Consider the following 20160-nt stretch of genomic DNA (forward strand, 5'->3'; position numbering starts at 1 on the left):
GCCTCTTCAGAATGCTGAAACAATAAACAAGGGATGTTAAAGTACATTTGTGAGTACTGGCAATTGTTGGGGAGTGGGGGTGGGACATACAACGAACTCTGAACTTTGATATCTGATGTTATGAGAATAAATAAAAGTGCTTCATTTAGTCATATTTGGGTCAGTCTGGGTCCATCGTCGGACTCAGTTTGGGTTAATCGTCGCACTGGCATGGCTGTGAGGTGAGCCGAAACACTCCATGTCTGCCATCCACATTCAACTGTGGAAATTGTTTTTATCTACAGTACCTTCAACAATTAATTATGGTGAGACTAAACTTACAGAAAGTCTTCTACTACTACAAAACTCAGGGCTGAAATACTTTCTGAATCCTGTGAAATGTCGCACAGGCCCATATCTGGACTCAAACATGCTCTATGTATCACGTTTGAGAGTGAGAAGTACAAAGCACGAGCACTCACATGAGTCACATCGAGTGTTCTTGGCTCATATATGTAACTATGTGTTGGTTAGACACTGTTTTTGCTGAAAATCTCTGTATAATATTTCTCCTTTAAATTGCTTGAGCTCAAGACTTTTTCAAAAAAGATGTCCTGTGGTGAGATCATACCAAAACAAAATTCAGCCCCCCCCCCCAAAAAAAAACAATCACAAGAACATGACAGAATCAGAAATATGAAAACAAAAGATGGCGCTTTTCATCACAATATCACGAACCAATAGATTAATGTATATTTCGTGCTGCTGAATCACGACTTGCCATGAGACCAGGTTGCATAAATAAATGGAGAAGTGTGCAGATAAAATACTACCTCTGAAGCAGATTGTTGTTTTACAGTTCAGACTACACAGTAATAGTATAAGTACAGTATCAGTCTCACCAGATTATGACTTGGACCTTTTTGTATCATTACTTGTATCAACTCTTTAATTTGGGATTTTGGTGCATTGTTGTAATGTACTTTTTGTGTGTGTGTGTGTTTTTCCAAAACAGAAAGCTCCCAGTTCAAGGCTATCTCTGCCAATTCTTTATCTAATGTGGAGCTTCATCAGGAAAGGCATCCGGCATAAAAGTTGTGCCAAAATCAACATACAGCTTGAGACTGGATCTGTTTTGGTAACCCCAATGAAAAAGAGAGAAGACCAAAGATCTTCCTGTTGTGGTGTTCTTTTATGACTGATATTTATTGCTTAATTTTTTTTTTTTTCCATTTAATGTTTTGATTCCTGGGAAGGCCCTATATAAACAGTCATAATAATTATGAATAATAAATGCATTTTTTCCGGTATACAAGTTGTAACGGTGTACAAGCCACAGGACATCCCAAATTAGTAAAAAAAAAACAAAAAAAAAAAACAACAGCAGCAACTTAAACTCCAGAAAATGAAATTCATCAAAATGTGCCATACAGTAAAAGCCTGCAAATTAACATTTAACAAGACTAGAAATTAAAATAATAAAGAGTAATGTAAAAAAAAAATGCATGTGATAAAGATGTCATTGTTCTGTAATAAAACAAAATATGTTCAGGGAAGAGCTGATGCAGTCTACTAGATAAACACGTTTGACAAGTACCTACGTCGTGTACTATACTTCCACTGTTAATACATGATCTGATCTGGAAGTTCTGTTTACTTTATTCAAAGCAGACATCCTCCTGTCATTTACGGTTATGAACCACATAAAGCTTCCCGTTTGTCAACACTTTTAACCTTCCATATAAAAATACATTTTTAACCTATTAGTTTGAAAAGAATAAGTACAGGTTCAGGTAGGTGATAGATGTGTTTCAGTAGTCAGGTGCAAAAGGTGGTGATGACGGGTAATCCTCTGGTAATCCTCCATCCATCTGTGCAGCTGCAGCACCAGTGTTAAAAAATCGTGCACCGTCCTTCATGTTCATGTTTTGTTGCACCGAGTCCCATCAGTGTGTTTACGGCAGTGGATGCGCGGGGGTTCTGAGCTGCAGCGGTGATTCTGGAGCAAACCGGGTTCTGGTAAGGTGACTGCATCGGGCTGTGAGGAGGAACATCAGGAGGCTGGTTGGAGGAAGTGTCATGAGGTGTGCATCTCTTCCTGGTCAATGACACCGGTGTTGCCGACCAAACAGCACCCCCCCTAAAAATCAGTCCGCCCTGCCTTCACTGCGCATGTGTCATCTGCCCCGGATCACCAATTATCACCTTGTTTCTGCTTAATACTGCACTCCAGTCATCTTCTATCTCAGCATCAGATAGCTGAAGCTTTTGTACAACAATCATTTCCAAATAAATTCAGCATTATTTCATAATAAAAGACGAATCAGCGATCAGAGCGGCGCAGCTACACGAGCTGCTAGCTGAAGCGTTGACTGCGTGTAGGTCATTTCAAAGCGTAGCCTAGACTAGACTAGAATAGGTGATGCTCGTGTAGATGCACCGATCAGAGCTCTGCAGCTACACGAGCTGCTAGCTGATGTGTTCACTGTGCGTCGCTCATTTCAAAGTGTCACTGAGTATCACCTCCTTTCTGCTTAAAACAGCATCTTTTCTGCTTAAAACTGACTAAAGAATGATTTAAGAGGTTTTACGTTGTCATCTGATGGTTAATAATCCCATCAATCCATTTGATCGGTTTGGGTGAAGAGACTCTGTCTCAGACGAGCTGCTGACCTCCGAAATGATGCATGTGCAGTGGAGGCAGGGTGGACCAATTTTTAGGGGGGACCGTTCAGTCTGCAACACTGGCTTAACATCATAAACAGGAAATACATATCAGTGAACAACTAAAGACACTTTTTAACTTAGATAAAGACGTTCAGAGAGAAACACACTTGGAATTATAATTACTGCCATAGTCAAGTTTGGGAGCATGGGGTCACATCCACCACTCCACAAAACCTGCCCTGGGTCTTTGATGGCAACTATCCAGGCTGACAACGAAGCTCTACCTCTCTAAAACAACAATCAACCTGCTGCCGTCAGCTTTCTCTAGTTGCTGGTGTCATCAGCACTGAGGTACCTGTGTGCTGCATCATGCACAGATAAACATGACCTGTCCAATATGTTGTAATTGATGCTCCCTCACAATGCAAACAATACCACTGTTCATTTGACACAAAATCATTCCAATGGGACCCAAGGATCCTTCAAAGAGACCTATTACCAAAGACATCACCTTATGTTGCAATGTAAGAGAGACACATTTTGACATTTTTGAAAGTCAGATGGTTCTTTCCTTTTCAAATCATGTCCAGTCAACTGAATTTACTACAGGTGGACTTCAATTAAGCTGCAGAAACATCTTAAGGATGATCAGTGAAAACAGGATACACCTAAGCTCATTTTGAGCTTCATGGCAAAGGCTGGGAATTCTTATAGTGCATCTGGAAAGTATTCACACCGCTTCACTTTTTCCACATTTTGTTATGTTATGGCCTTATTCCAAAATACAGCAAATTGAATTTTTTTTTCTCCTCAAAATTCTTACAACACCCCATAGTTACAACATTAAAAAAGTGTTCACAGCCGTTGCTTATTACTTTGTTGATGCACCTTTGGCAGCAATTACAGCCTCAGGTCTTCTTGAATTTGATGACACAAGCTTGGCACACCTATCTTTGGGCAGTTTTGCCCCTTGTCTGCAGGGTCATTGTCCTGCTGGAAGATGAACCGTCGCCCCAGTCTGAGGTCAAGAGCACTCTGGAGCAGGTTTTCATCCAGGATGTCTCTGTACATTGCTGCATTCATCTTTCCCTCAATCCTGACTAGTCTCCCAGTTCCTGCTGCTGAAAAACATCTCCACAGCATGATGCTGCCACCACCATACTTCATTGTAGGGATGGTGCCTGGTTTCCTCCAAACATGATGCCTGGCATTCACGCTAAGAAGTTCAATCTATTCTTTTTTGAATGGATGAGTCAATTAGGTCAGTAATAAAGGTCAGTACATGGGTCAGGCAATAATCAAAGCAGCAACATACAACAGACCAATGATCTTTCAGCAGAGAACAGCAAAGAGAGTTTGCTAAGGCTGTCATTACCATGCCTGGAAGCTTCATGGTGACCTTTGATGATTCACCTGCCAAAGAATGGGAAAGAGTGTTTGGTTAACTGCTCGGGTCAGCAGACTACTTTGTAACATTTGGAGACAGGACTGCAAAGAACCTCTTGGAATTAGGACGATTGGGAAGAGGAGGTGGGATATGTTCTTGTGAAGCTGGTTGAGTCTTGCTGGAATGCGGTGAGTTGTTTTGTCGTGGGGTGGTGTTAGGTGACAGGTGTCTTGGAGAAAACAGCAGTTCTGCATAATCAGTCTTGTCATTTATCTTTAGTGTGAGCACACACAGAGAAAGATGGTCATCCAACATGTTATTGGTTCATTTTTGCACAATATGGCACAAATCAAGTGTGTAGTATTGATGATTAATGGTGTTTCAATTTATTTTCATTTATACGTATAGCACCAAAACACAACAAAGTTGCCTCGAGGCGCTTTGTTGTGTTTCAAGCAAAACATTTTAAATCTTTTACTGTGTTCATTAAAATCACATTAACATACTGCATATTAAAACTAGAGTACCGCGCTCGTAGACCACAAACCTCTGGCAACACTAGTTTCCAATTCCACTAATTTTTACTTTGGAAAAAATTTTCAAGGTCAAAGTCCTGTCAGAAGTGGCTTTTCATAAGCTAAAATATAATACAAAATATAGATCAAAAGGGCTGTTCAATGTTAAAAAGAATCAAATATCCGCTAAATCCGCAATACGGATCAGATGCGGATCAAACTACGTCTATTCATTGAAAGTGCCAGTTTGCACCTCATTGTCACAAATGAGAATGATTGAGGCACTTTTCATTGAGATATAATGTAAAATATACATTAAATGGGGTTTTCAATATTAAATTCAAATGTCCACAAAATCCGCAATCCGGATCAGATCCAGATCAAACTTTGTCAGGTGAAAGTGACAATATGAGAGTGACTGGGGCATGTTTGATTAAGATATAATGTAAAATATACATTAAGTGGAGTTTTCAATGTTAAATTTAAATGGTCACAAAATTGTAATCTGTGTCAGAGTTTGTGTTGCAGACCAAACGGTCCCCCCTAAAAATGAGCCCCCCCTGCCTTCACTGCGCATGCGCTGTTTCGGAGCGTCAGCAGCGATTCACGATTATCGCCTCGTTTCTGCTTAAAACTGCCCTCCAGTTATCATCTAGTGACAGATATCTGAAGCTTTTGTACAACAATCATTTCCACATAAATTCAGCATTATTTCATAATAAAAGACAGGGAACCAATCAGAGCGCGACACCAGCGCGTCTGAGTCTGACTCTCTGAGATGGACTCTCCAAATTCAAAGGGAATAATGTGATTATTAACCATCAGATGACAAAGTAAAACCTCTTAAATCATTCTAAAGTAAATTTTAAGCAGAAACGAGGCAATAATTGGTGAATCGCTGCTGACACTCCAAAATTCCGCAAACACAGTGAAGGCAGGGGGATAAATTTTGTAGGGGGGACTGTTCAGTCTGCGACACCGGATCAAACATTGTCAGAAATTTTGAATGAAATTTGATCTTTTTTGACAGTTACGGATTTTTGAAAATTTGTTTAATGTTAAAGACAGGGATTTTTTCCAATTTTTCAAGATTTTTCCTGACTTTGCCCTTTGAAAATTGAATCAGTTCTTGTCTATCAGGACATGAATCTTCAGTAAAAATTTCATAAAGATATATCAAAAATTGTGGGCTCCAGGCTGTTTACAAACAAACAAACAATCCAACAGAAGATAACATAACCTCCTCCAACTGCTTTGGCAGAAGTAAATACATGGCGATACTGTTTAGTTAAGACCTACAACAAAACATTTCCTCACCTGACCACAAGGGACAGTCAACAATTCACTGTAATGAACAATGGGAGTCCTGCGATAAAAGTTCACGAGATCCTGCAGAGTCCGATGACGTGTGTTTTCACCCACAATCATGTAGCGGTCATTCAAAACATCAATCATGAAATGTCTGCAGCGATCTTCAGCACTGATAGTCAGTGAGAGAAGAATGCACATGGGTTATTATAAAATGAAGCTTTATACTGTATGAACAGAAGGTGAGTATAAACACAACTTAAAATCAGAAAGAGTTGGGACAATATGGAAAATGAAAGGAAAAAAATCCCAAACAAAACAAAAAACAAACAGAATAATACAAGATATTTCATGTTTTATGTGGTCAAATTTATTTAATTTATTAATATACACCCATTCCTGTGTTTCAGGCCTGCAACACATTCTAAGAAAAGCTGGGACGAGGGCAATTTAGGGCCAGAAATGGGGATTAAAAAAGAACAAAAGAAAGAAAAATGTCTTTTCAAACAGATGACGTGAACAGGTGATTGTTATCATGATTTGGAACAAAAGCAGTATCCATGAAAGCATGAGTCTTCGAGGAGCAAAGATGAGCAGAGTATCTCCAGTTTGCAACTCTATGTTGTAGTGCTTCCCCATGTGGTGATATCAGCTATTGATGAATGGCTGTTCTTGATGCAGTGCCATGTGAGGGATCTGAGATCACGGGTGTTCAGTTTGGGGTTGCACTCTTGTCCTTTATGCAAAGAAATTTCTTCAAATTCCTTGAAGGGTTTAATGATATTATACACTGCAGAGGAAGAAATATGGAAATCACTTCCAATCTTTTTTAATGAACATTGGTTTTAAACGTTTAAAGAATTCTCTCATGCATTTGCTTATCTATCTATCTATCTATCTATATATATATATATATATATATATATATATATATATATATAGAGAGAGAGAGAGAGAGAGAGAGAGAGAGAGAGAGAGAGAGAGAGAGAGAGAGAGAGAGAGAGAGAGAGAGAGAGAGATACACACTGAAAATAATGCTACTCTGGATCAACTTAAAAAAATTGATGTCATTTGTTACAGCTAATTTTTTTTAGTTTCTCACAATGTATATTTATGATTTTATAAAGTGATTCCAGCAGATTTAAACTGGAAACCACAATTTCCCATTAGACCAATGTAAATAAGTACTTTGAATGAAGTGCACTGTGTTTCACTTTTTTCAGTGTTTAAACCCTATGACTAGTCCTAAATTTCCCTTATCCTTTTTAATCTTTTTGAATGTGTTGCAGGTGTTAAATGTAAATGAAGTTGACTCCACAAAACATGAAATTTCTTGGGTCCGCTACTGTTTGCAGTGAAATAAAAGGCACAGTAAATATGTGGATTTTCTATTTATTTATTTATTGCATCTTGTCCCAGTTTTTTATTATTATTATTTGAGGTTGTAATGTAAAATAATGTTGCAAACTCTCACCGATATGAGAGTGTGTAGCCAACCCTGCTCTCACTGACTCTGATGAGGAAGTAGCCTGGTGGTTTGGACATCAGTAGTTCCTCTGCTGTCCTGCAGAATTCATCATTATCATTACCATTTTACTGCACACAGCTCAGTTTCACTTGCACACTTCACTCTGTAAATGATGTGACATTTTCATGCAGGTGCATCATATATTAACAGAAGCTGGAAACGGTATTCTGCAAAGATTAATTACCCACCTACAGATCTTAGCTTTTAACAAATATTAACATGCACTGCATGGACATACATGATAAATAAATAACAGACATATTCCATCCAGCCATCCATCCATCCATTTTCTTCCGGTTTATCTGGAGTCAGGTCGCGGGGGCAGCAGCTCAAGCAAAGCCGCCCAGACCTCCCGATCCACACACACCTCCCCCAGCTCCTCCGGGGGAACCCCGAGGCGTTCCCAAGCCAGCTGAGAGACGTAGTCCCTCCAATGTGTCCTGGATCTTCCCCGGGGCCTCCTCCCAATGGAACATGCCCGGAACACGTCTCCAGCGGGGAGTCCAGGGGGCATCCAGAAAAGATGCCCGAGCCACCTCAGCTGGCTCCTTTCGACATGGAGGAGCAGCGGCTCGGGTCCGAGCTCCTCCCGAGTGACCGAGCTCCTCACCCTATCTCTAAGGGAGTGCCCAGCCACCCTGCGGAGGAAACTCATCTTGGCCGCTTGTACTCGCGATCTCGTTCCTTCGGTCATGAGCCAAATCTCATGACCACAGGTGAGGGTCGGAACGTGGATCGATCGGTAAATCGAGAGCTTTGCCCCCCTGTTCAGCTCTCTCTTCACCATGACGGTCCGATACAGCGACCGCATCACTGCAGACGCTGCACTGATCCGTCTGTTGATCTCACGCTCCATCCGTCCCTCGCTCGTGAACAAGACCCTGAGATACTTAAACTCCTCCACTTGAGGCAAGGACACTCCACCGACCTAGAGGGCAAGGCACCTTTTTCCGGTCGAGAACCATGGCCTGATTTTCATCCCGGACGCTTCACACTCGGCTGCAAACCGCCCCAGTGCACGCTGAAGGTCCTGATTTGATGAAGCCAACAGAACCACATCATCCGCAAACAGCAGAGATGAGATTCTGTGGTTCCCAAACCGGACCCCCTCTACACCCTGGCTACGCCTAGAGATTCTGCCCATAAAGGTAATGAACAGAACCGGTGACAAAGGGCAGCCCTGGCGGAGGCCAACATGCACTGGAAACAGGTTTGACTTACTACCGGCAATGCGAACCAAGCTCCTGCTGCGGTCGTACAGGGACCGGATAGCCCTTAGCAAAGGACCCCAGACCATGTACTCCCAGAGCACCCCCCACAGGGTGCCCTGAGGGACACGGTCAAACGCCTTCTCCAGATCCACAAAGCACATGTGGACTGGTTGGGCGAACAGACATATTGTTTGGTAATACATTATAAACTGATTAATATATATATATATATATATATATATATATACACATACAGTAGTGTTCAGAATAATAGTAGTGCTATGTGACTAAAAACATTAATCCAGGTTTTGAGTATATTTCTTATTGTTACATGGGAAACAAGGTAGCAGTAGATTCTCACAAGTCCCACAAGATCAAGCATTCATGATATGCACACTCTTAAGGCTATGTAATTGGGCTATTAGTAAAAAAAATAGAAAAGGGGGTGTTCACAATAATAGTAGTGTGGCATTCAGTCAGTGAGTTCGTCAATTTTGTGGAACAAACAGGTGTGAATCAGGTGTCCCCTATTTAAGGATGAAGCCAGCACCTGTTGAACATGCTTTTCTCTTTGAAAGCCTGACGAAAATGGGATGTTCAAGACATTGTTCAGAAGAACAGCGTAGTTTGATTAAAAAGTTGATTGGAGAGGGGAAAACCTATACGCAGGTGCAAAAAATTATAGGCTGTTCATCTACAATGATATATATATATATACTCAACAAAAATATAAACGCAACACTTTTGGTTTTGCTCCCATTTGTATGAGATGAACTCAAAGATCTAAAACTTTTTCCACATATGTATATATATATATATATATATATACTGGCGTGTTGCCCGTGGGGATCCACAGGTTCTAGATTGGGTAGTGTTTATCAAATAGGTAGGTGACATCATTTTTCAAAGGTGGTAAAAAATTGTGCAAAGTTTCGATAATGAGTTGGAATGGTGTGTGTGATAATTTACTGTCTTAATGTAAGTTCTTGTTATCATATACACATTATTACTATTATTATTATTATTATAATACCACATTGTTCCTCTTCAATCAGAGGTTCGACTATGGGCTGAACCAATTGAACTACACAAACAGAATAAATCGATAACACTAACAACACTGTTAAACTAACATGAACCACAATAACAACATTTAACATTCCAAAACCCAGAACTCCCATGGTGCATTACAGCACAACATCCATTGTTTACTGGTTAGCTAAAATCACATATTTCTCAAAAAATATTTGTCCTATCAACTTTCTGTTTTCGCAGCATTCATCCTTGACCCAAAATGCATAAGCATACCAAACGGTAAATGTCAGGGGCCTCATGTACAAAGACTTGCATGGACTTTCTACAAAAAGTTGGCATACGCCAAAGCCCTGAATCAGGCGTAAGCACAAATATATTCAGATGTATGAAAGTGTGCGTAGGCATAAATTCACACACGTTCCATTTGTACATCCCACTGAGCATGGTTTTCAGCGTGGAACTAAAATCCTCCCTGGCCACGCCCTATTTAAATATGCAATTTCATGTAAATAGGCCCTTGGAGCAGGGATTCCCCACGACGTCACATCAGACAACATGAACACAGAAAAGAAACGTGGAGACATGCAGAGACAGTTTATTCAGTACACTGTTAAATGGATTAATCATGAAACTGGACAAATGTTCATGGGCGCTACAGAGCGAGTGTGCGTGAAGCCATCAGCGCGCACATACTGATGTTAAAAAGGTGAGGTGTGCCTCCTCTGACAGTGTGATATTCACAATTAACACACGCCTTTATTGACAAATACTGAACACAGGAAGCCTGTTAAGAAACTCTGCAGCTCACCATCAAGCAAACAAAAGAGAAGACATTAATAAAAAAAGCATATTTGAATGTGCACATGCCCAAATGTGGCCACGCTGGTTTTTGTGCAGAACAATTGTAGCCCCCCATCGCACACCGTGCAGCCTCCACATATGATTTGAACACTGATGGAATGAAAATGTTTCCAATTAACAGAATCAAATTCATCATGTGATGGCACCTTTATAGCAAAATGTGTGCAGTTAATAGCTCCGATTACATTCGGGAAACTGACTCTTGCAGCAAAATACGCTGTAATGTTGAAACATTCGGATGATTGCGGCTCGGTGCAAGGTTGTGTAGAAGAATTTTTAGGTCCATATTTGAACTGTGATGAACTATCAAGTGTCCTGATCCGAACTGTATGTCCTCTGGTTGAACTAGCAGGTGTTCAACCCAAAAAAAGGGCTCTATTAGTCATTCAGTCTGTCAGGGGCTTTCCAAGGCCTTTTAGGTGCTTTCCCGCAGGCCACGTGCAGGGGCCTCAGGCCAGCTGCACGTGTGGCTGAGGCCACGTGCGGAGGGGGCCTCAGGCCAGCTGCACCTGTGGCTGAAGGTCTTTTAAAAAAATCAGTTGTAAATCCTTCACGTTTTAATGGGAGCGTTTGTCACATTGAAATAATGGCCTAACACCTGCTTAGGGTTCACTAGAGGACGCTTCCAATAGAAAACCATGTCTTGGGAATGAAATAAATAAAAAAGTCGAAGGAGGAGCGATGCCCGCGGGTCTCCAATAAATAGATGAGCGCGGTTGTCACCTATTCAGTCTCTCTAGAGGACTCAGTTTGTCTAAGCTTTGTGTCGAAGGCTTAAATAAACTTAAAAACTCTGTGCATTTTATCTTGCTTAAGGCTGAATTATTCTAAAGTGTTGTGTCCTTTTTCTAGCATATCACTTGCAATTAGTTTGTGTTATCTAAAAGAAGACATCCCGAGAAGACTAAAGACGAGCCGCGACAGTTGACTGGCACACGCCTGACCGATCAGCCAGCTCACGCTGGAATGCCCCTGATGCCAGGACGCCCAGCGTGGTCAGCACCTGTGTGTGCACAGACAACCCCTGGGTCCACATCGTATTACGCTCTGGGCCAAACGCAGTTCTGTGCGAACCTCCAGTAACAGTGGCCTTGGTCATCAAAATCAGTTTATGAGCCAGTTGTTCTCATTTGGAAGTAAATTCTCATATTCCCTGAATACACACTCACGTCGGACTGCGTCATTTTCAAGGTCGTCTAACAACGCTAACGCAGCCACTTTTAGTGCCATTTTACACATGACTTTGTGCATGCTTTTATATCCACCCATATAATTGCAAACACGTGGGTGTGTTAAATGTTCATCAGTGTGTCTCTGATGTGCACGACACTCTGATGACATCTTGTTTTCACACTATTAACGGTTTCCTGCGTTACCTGTACATGTCAGCAGTGGAACAATAGCTGTAGAAACGTACGTACGTCAGGCAGGATTTTTGCGTGACACATCGCACATTTCCACGCTCAAGTCACTTTTGATACATCTGCATGTGGACGTGGAGACGGGCGTACGCCAGGTTTTTGTGCATACTCATACTTTGTATGAGGCCCCTGGGCTCCTGGTTATGCTGTGATCGAAGCCATACACATGAATGCACACACGCACACAGAGGCCACTTGGCTATTCATATATATATATATATATATATATATATATATATATATATATATATATATATATATATATATATATATATATATATATATATATATATATATATATATATATATATATATATATATATACACACACACATACATACATACATACAGTGGGGCAAAAAAGTAGTCAGTCCCTGATTGTGCAAGTTCTCCTACTCAGAAAGATGAGAGAGGTCTGTAATTTTCATCATAGGTACACTTCAACTATGAGAGACAAAATGAGAAAAAAAAATCCAGGAAATCACACTGTAGGATTTTTAAAGAATTTATTTGTAAATTATGGTGGACAATAAGTATTTGGTCAATAATAAAAAGTTCAACTCAGTACTTTGTAACATAATCGTTGTTGGCAGTAACAGAGGTCAAACGTTTCCTGTAAGTCTTCACCAGGTTTGCACACACTGTAGCTGGTATTTTGGCCCATTCCTCCATGCAGATCTCCTCTAGAGCAGGGGTTGAGGTCTGGAGACTGGCTCGGCCACTCCAGGACCATGAAATGCTTTTTACAGAGCCACTCCTTTATTGCCTGAGCGATGTGTTTGGGATCATTGTCATGCTGGAAGACCCAGCCACGTTGCATCTTCAATGCTCTCATTGATGGAAGGAGGTTTTGGCTTAAAATCTCATGATACATAGCCACGTTCATTCTTCCCTTAACACGGATCAGTCGTCCTGTCCCCTTTGCAGAAAAACAGCCCCAAGCATCCTCTTGCTTGCCTCTAGTGGTGGTTGGCTCTCACTGCGGTATTGTATCACTTCCTGTTCCGGAGCACAGTGGTGTTTTTTTGTATCTGTTAGCTGTTTAATCTGCGCAGTTAGATTGATCTAGTTATCTAGATTATGATTTGTTTCCCAGTGTAATCTTTACGTGCCTTAACTAAAGCACTCCTTCTGCTGAATCACCTCTAAATTATTTACACATTATTCACTTTGCGTGTTTTTAGGAATCCGCTAGCTTAGCGTAGCTACTAGCTCTTAGCCGATTTAGCATGGCGGCTTCTCCTGTCTCTCCCGCACTTTTCTGCTCTGGGTGTGAAATGTTTAGTTATTCCTCGGCCTCCTTTAGCAGTAACGGTACTTGTAATAAGTGTAGCTTATTCGTAGCTTTGGAGGCCAGGCTGGGCGAATTGGAGACTCGGCTCCGCACCGTGGAAAATTCTACAGCTAGCCAGGCCCCTGTAGTCGGTGCGGACCAAGGTAGCTTAGCCGCCGTTAGTTCCCCCCTGGCAGATCCCGAGCAGCCGGGAAAGCAGGCTGACTGGGTGACTGTGAGGAGGAAGCGTAGCCCTAAACAGAAGCCCTGTGTACACCGCCAACCCGTTCACATCTCTAACCGTTTTTCCCCACTCGACGACACACCCGCCGAGGATCAAACTCTGGTTATTGGCGACTCTGTTTTGAGAAATGTGAAGTTAAAGACACCAGCAACCATAGTCAATTGTCTTCCGGGGGCCAGAGCAGGCGACATTGAAGGAAATTTGAAACTGCTGGCTAAGGCTAAGCGTAAATTTGGTAAGATTGTAATTCACATCGGCAGTAATGACACCCGGTTACGCCAATCGGAGGTCACTAAAATTAACATTAAATCGGTGTGTAACTTTGCAAAAACAATGTCGGACTCTGTAGTTTTCTCTGGGCCCCTCCCCAATCGGACCGGGAGTGACATGTTTAGCCGCATGTTCTCCTTGAATTGCTGGCTGTCTGAGTGGTGTCCAAAAAATGAGGTAGGCTTCATAGATAATTGGCAAAGCTTCTGGGGAAAACCTGGTCTTGTTAGGAGAGATGGCATCCATCCCACTTTGGATGGAGCAGCTCTCATTTCTAGAAATCTGGCCAATTTTCTTAAATCCTCCAAACCGTGACTATCCAGGGTTGGGACCAGGAAGCAGAGTTGTAGTCTTACACACCTCTCTGCAGCTTCTCTCCCCCTGCCATCCCCTCATTACCCCATCCCCGTAGAGACGGTGCCTGCTCCCAGACTACCAATAACCAGCAAAAATCTATTTAAGCATAAAAATTCAAAAAGAAAAAATAATATAGCACCTTCAACTGCACCACAGACTAAAACAGTTAAATGTGGTCTATTAAACATTAGGTCTCTCTCTTCTAAGTCCCTGTTAGTAAATGATATAATAATTGATCAACATATTGATTTATTCTGCCTAACAGAAACCTGGTTACAGCAGGATGAATATGTTAGTTTAAATGAGTCAACACCCCCGAGTCACACTAACTGTCAGAATGCTCGTAGCACGGGCCGGGGCGGAGGATTAGCAGCAATCTTCCATTCCAGCTTATTAATTAATCAAAAACCCAGACAGAGCTTTAATTCATTTGAAAGCTTGTCTCTTAGTCTTGTCCATCCAAATTGGAAGTCCCAAAAACCAGTTTTATTTGTTATTATCTATCGTCCACCTGGTCGTTACTGTGAGTTTCTCTGTGAATTTTCAGACCTTTTGTCTGACTTAGTGCTTAGCTCAGATAAGATAATTATAGTGGGCGATTTTAACATCCACACAGATGCTGAGAATGACAGCCTCAACACTGCATTTAATCTATTATTAGACTCTATTGGCTTTGCTCAAAAAGTAAATGAGTCCACCCACCACTTTAATCATATCTTAGATCTTGTTCTGACTTATGGTATGGAAATAGAAGACTTAACAGTATTCCCTGAAAACTCCCTTCTGTCTGATCATTTCTTAATAACATTTACATTTACTCTGATGGACTACCCAGCAGTGGGGAATAAGTTTCATTACACTAGAAGTCTTTCAGAAAGCGCTGTAACTAGGTTTAAGGATATGATTCCTTCTTTATGTTCTCTAATGCCATATACCAACACAGTGCAGAGTAGCTACCTAAACTCTGTAAGGGAGATAGAGTATCTCGTCAATAGTTTTACATCCTCATTGAAGACAACTTTGGATGCTGTAGCTCCTCTGAAAAAGAGAGCTTTAAATCAGAAGTGTCTGACTCCGTGGTATAACTCACAAACTCGTAGCTTAAAGCAGATAACCCGTAAGTTGGAGAGGAAATGGCGTCTCACTAATTTAGAAGATCTTCACTTAGCCTGGAAAAAGAGTCTGTTGCTCTATAAAAAAGCCCTCCGTAAAGCTAGGACATCTTTCTACTCATCACTAATTGAAGAAAATAAGAACAACCCCAGGTTTCTTTTCAGCACTGTAGCCAGGCTGACAAAGAGTCAGAGCTCTATTGAGCTGAGTATTCCATTAACTTTAACTAGTAATGACTTCATGACTTTCTTTGCTAACAAAATTTTAACTATTAGAGAAAAAATTACTCATAACCATCCCAAAGACGTATCGTTAGCTTTGGCTGCTTTCAGTGATGCCGGTATTTGGTTAGACTCTTTCTCTCCGATTGTTCTGTCTGAGTTATTTTCATTAGTTACTTCATCCAAACCATCAACATGTTTATTAGACCCCATTCCTACCAGGCTGCTCAAGGAAGCCCTACCATTATTTAATGCTTCGATCTTAAATATGATCAATCTATCTTTGTTAGTTGGCTATGTACCACAGGCTTTTAAGGTGGCAGTAATTAAACCATTACTTAAAAAGCCATCACTTGACCCAGCTATCTTAGCTAATTATAGGCCAATCTCCAACCTTCCTTTTCTCTCAAAAATTCTTGAAAGGGTAGTTGTAAAACAGCTAACTGATCATCTGCAGAGGAATGGTCTATTTGAAGAGTTTCAGTCAGGTTTTAGAATTCATCATAGTACAGAAACAGCATTAGTGAAGGTTACAAATTATCTTCTTATGGCCTCGGACAGTGGACTCATCTCTGTGCTTGTTCTGTTAGACCTCAGTGCTGCTTTTGATACTGTTGACCATAAAATTTTATTACAGAGATTAGAGCATGCCATAGGTATTAAAGGCACTGCGCTGCGGTGGTTTGAATCATATTTGTCTAATAGATTACAATTTGTTCATGTAAATGGGGAATCTTCTTCACAGACTAAAGTTAATTATGGAGTTCCACAAGGTTCTGTGCTAGGACCAATTTTATTCACTTTATACATGCTTCCCTTAGGCAGTATTATTAGACAGTATTGCTTAAATTTTCATTGTTACGCAGATGATACCCAGCTTTATCTATCCATGAAGCCAGAGGACACACACCAATTAGCTAAACTGCAGGATTGTCTTACAGACATAAAGACATGGATGACCTCTAATTTCCTGCTTTTAAACTCAGATAAAACTGAAGTTATTGTACTTGGCCCCACAAATCTTAGAAACATGGTGTCTAACCAGATCCTTACTCTGGATGGCATTACCCTGACCTCTAGTAATACTGTGAGAAATCTTGGAGTCATTTTTGATCAGGATATGTCATTCAAAGCGCATATTAAACAAATATGTAGGACTGCTTTTTTGCATTTACGCAATATCTCTAAAATCAGAAAGGTCTTGTCTCAGAGTGATGCTGAAAAACTAATTCATGCATTTATTTCCTCTAGGCTGGACTATTGTAATTCATTATTATCAGGTTGTCCTAAAAGTTCCCTAAAAAGCCTTCAGTTAATTCAAAATGCTGCAGCTAGAATACTGATGGGGACTAGAAGGAGAGAGCATATCTCACCCATATTGGCCTCTCTTCATTGGCTTCCTGTTAATTCTAGAATAGAATTTAAAATTCTTCTTCTTACTTATAAGGTTTTGAATAATCAGGTCCCATCTTATCTTAGGGACCTCATAGTACCATATCACCCCAATAGAGCGCTTCGCTCTCAGACTGCAGGCTTACTTGTAGTTCCTAGGGTTTGTAAGAGTAGAATGGGAGGCAGAGCCTTCAGCTTTCAGGCTCCTCTCCTGTGGAACCAGCTCCCAATTCAGATTAGGGAGACAGACACCCTCTCTACTTTTAAGATTAGGCTTAAAACTTTCCTTTTTGCTAAAGCTTATAGTTAGGACTGGATCAGGTGACCCTGAACCATCCCTTAGTTATGCTGCTATAGACGTAGACTGCTGGGGGGTTCCCATGATGCACTGTTTCTTTCTCTTTTTGCTCTGTATGCACCACTCTGCATTTAATCATTAGTGATCGATCTCTGCTCCCCTCCACAGCATGTCTTTTTCCTGATTCTCTCCCTCAGCCCCAACCAGTCCCAGCAGAGAGCCTGGTTCTGCTGGAGGTTTCTTCCTGTTAAAAGGGAGTTTTTCCTTCCCACTGTAGCCAAGTGCTTGCTCACAGGGGGTCGTTTTGACCGTTGAGGTTTTACATAATTATTGTATGGCCTTGCCTTACAATATAAAGCGCCTTGGGGCAACTGTTTGTTGTGATTTGGCGCTATATAAAAAAATTGATTGATTGATGTTTCCACCCCCCAAAAAAAAAAAGTATGCCACTATATGAATTGAAAGCTTAATTTAAAAACTGATTCGTTCTACATGTGGCCCAAGACCCAAACCCAAAATTACCCCCCAACACCACCTACACGAAAATGTTTCAATTCTAGAAGCTCTGAAATGCAATCTGGGACTATTCCAGACAATAAACTGCAGTGAGTGCAGCATCCATTTAGTGAGAAAAAAAAACAACTTCCTTATTCAGATTCATTCCAGTAGTTTTCTGCTCTTACAAGGATGCAGCAGTTTTCTAGTTTGGCAGAAAGTTCTGGAGGAAATCACTGAAGAAATTAACAAACTGAAAATATGGTTTGACCGAAACAAACTGTCATTAAACTTAAATAAAACAGGGATGAAATGGAGATGTAAGAGTCACTAGGTGTTCACAGGAAACATTTATTTCTGTATGTATGTATGTTCATAGTTAGTTGCTTTTATATTTTATTTTCTGTTGTGTTTCTATTCAGGTTCTTTTTTGTCTCTTTCTCTGAAATTGTATATAATAATTATCATTAGATTATTAATATATAAACAAAAATAAATTTAAGAAATATTACAATTTGAAAACAAATGCAACCGAACGTGAAGAGAGCTGGAACTGCTTCATGCTAACTTTTAACATTGAAAATGCCATAGACATGCTAACGCGTTAGCGTCGCTCCCGTTTTTAAGTTATAAAATACATCTATCAACTGTTTCAGAAGACCATAACAGGTCGGTTTAACATAGAAAAGGTAAATAATACTCACAGAAGTATGCTCTTTAGGGTTTTAGCGGGGGAAAATTAAGCGAAAGAAAGAAAGAATAAACGAAACAATAGGTCGAAGCATTGCTTCAATCTGCGAACCACTGCTTCGATTGGTTCAAAATCCATTCCTTTATCTTCATTGATCCATGTTTCTGATATAGCAATTATGTTAAATATTTTTTTTTAAATTGACTTAAATATTCTTTAATGTTGTTAAAGTTTACATACAGACTTCTGCTGTTGAAATGGATTATTGATAATTTGTTATCTGTTTTAATGATCCGATTAAACTGTTCATCTGTATAATAGCAACAACAAAATAAGTATCTAAAAAGTAAACTGGAAGAATACCTGAAACATACTTGCATGTACTACTTTTTGGTAAGGGATTGCATTAGTCTGCTACTCATTTATGCACATGGAAAACAGTGACAGACTGTAATAGCTTTAAGCACTTACTTCCTGGTAATAATCCCATGGAACCACGTTGGAACTGATCCATTCCTGATAACAGACTTAGCCTGGGTCTGTGTGAACCAGGTGAAAACATCAGACTGACTTCCCTCCTCCATCAGACCAACTGGCTCGTTTCCTGCTGCAAAATGCAACACAAAAATCAACCACATGTAAATATGAGTCAATGAAGTATCAGTGAATCAGGCCAATTTGGAAAATTAGCAGTGGATAAGAGTCATAATTACAAAACAATTAAAATTTCACTGTTCCTCATTCAATCATGAGGTCAGTGTGTGCAGCGTTCTCTTAATATGTTTCCTCAGTGGAACTTCTGTACAGCATAAAAGCCCATGTTCATCGCATCTGAACATGTATAGTAATGAAGCAGTGCAATGTAAAAATGCATCTTACATCAAGATGTACTACTACTAATTAGTACACAACCAGCTTTGGCTTAATTTTTAACTCTTAAATTAGAAGTTTCAGCAGTCATTATTCAAGTCAAATTTCTAATTTAAATACTGTAGTGTGTGGCTCGCAGGAAAGGATACTCACCTTGTGTGGCTGCCGTCTGCTGTAGCGACACCACAGCTCATCTGACAACACAGCAAAGGGGCGGAGACAAGTCTCACCTGTACCAGGTGTCATTAAAGTGCTACATTTGGTAGAAATACAACAGGCTTTTATCAAAGTAAAACTTGAGGTGTATCGCCCAAAAGCAGCACACAGGAGGCATCAGGACTTTTCGGTGTAAATTTGCATTTTTACCCAAGGCCATCAAAATATGAATATCAAATTCCTATTTTTATGCTATGAATCATGCAAATCTGTTTTGTTTTTTTTCCTTAGGGTGGGAGTGACAGCCAATCAGAGTAGATGCACCGTGACGGCACTGGCTGGTCTCTCTCTAGCACTCCAAAACCGTTTTATGTGTAAATATAACATGTTTCTCATATATTATGTAAAACCAGCGAGAATTAAACACTTCTAAAAGTAAAAATGCTGTTTTTGTAATCTGATAACACCTCTGGAGTGATTTACAAGACATTTCGCAGATGTTAGCATGGTAACATCATTGGTTGATCCAGCTAGCTGCTAACAGCGCTTTGTTAGTGTAAATATAACACTTTCTCATATATCATGTAAAAGCTATCGACAAATAAACACTTCTAAAACTGAAAACACTGCTCTCACTGTCATCAGCTGGGTAACTTCCGCTCGCCAAAAGCTCATGTATGCGCACACGCACATCCTCAAGCAGACACTATTAAAATGTAAATAAAATAATATGATTGAATGAGTTTATTCTGCAAAATCAACATAAACATACAGAGGTGAATATATCAATGATACACGAATAACACAATTAAGCATAACCGCTTATTTCCATTGTGTTCCCTGTGAAATTATCACATGAAAAAATAGA

At 40.3% G+C, this 20160-nt stretch overlaps 1 protein-coding gene across 1 annotated transcript; it reads right to left on the reverse strand.

Annotated features, from left to right (window-relative positions):
* Window positions 1-1198: 1198 nt before the first annotated feature.
* Window positions 1199-19427, reverse strand: hsh2d (hematopoietic SH2 domain containing). The gene is made up of 6 exons (XM_034179738.1): window positions 18738-19427; window positions 7331-7420; window positions 5866-6028; window positions 4146-4306; window positions 4022-4059; window positions 1199-2017 (listed from the first exon to the last, which is right to left on the reverse strand). Exons 1-5 carry the CDS (start codon window positions 18902-18904, stop codon window positions 4056-4058), a joined length of 585 nt encoding a protein of 194 aa, XP_034035629.1. The 5' UTR covers window positions 18905-19427; the 3' UTR covers window positions 1199-2017; window positions 4022-4055.
* Window positions 19428-20160: the final 733 nt, after the last annotated feature.

The sequence above is a fragment of the Thalassophryne amazonica genome, chromosome 10, assembly GCF_902500255.1.
Source record: "Thalassophryne amazonica chromosome 10, fThaAma1.1, whole genome shotgun sequence".
In the NCBI taxonomy this organism is placed as follows: domain Eukaryota; kingdom Metazoa; phylum Chordata; class Actinopteri; order Batrachoidiformes; family Batrachoididae; genus Thalassophryne; species Thalassophryne amazonica.

Coding starts and splice junctions, on each gene's coding strand:
- hsh2d (XM_034179738.1), bottom strand. CDS start 18,904: ATGTGGTTGATTTTTGTGTTGCATTTTGCAGCAGGAAACGAGCCAGTT. Junction 6,029..7,330: donor GGCTACACACTCTCATATCG/GTGAGAGTTTGC, acceptor ACTGACTATCAG/TGCTGAAGATCGCTGCAGAC. Junction 4,307..5,865: donor TGACTGTCCCTTGTGGTCAG/GTGAGGAAATGT, acceptor CTCACACTAAAG/ATAAATGACAAGACTGATTA.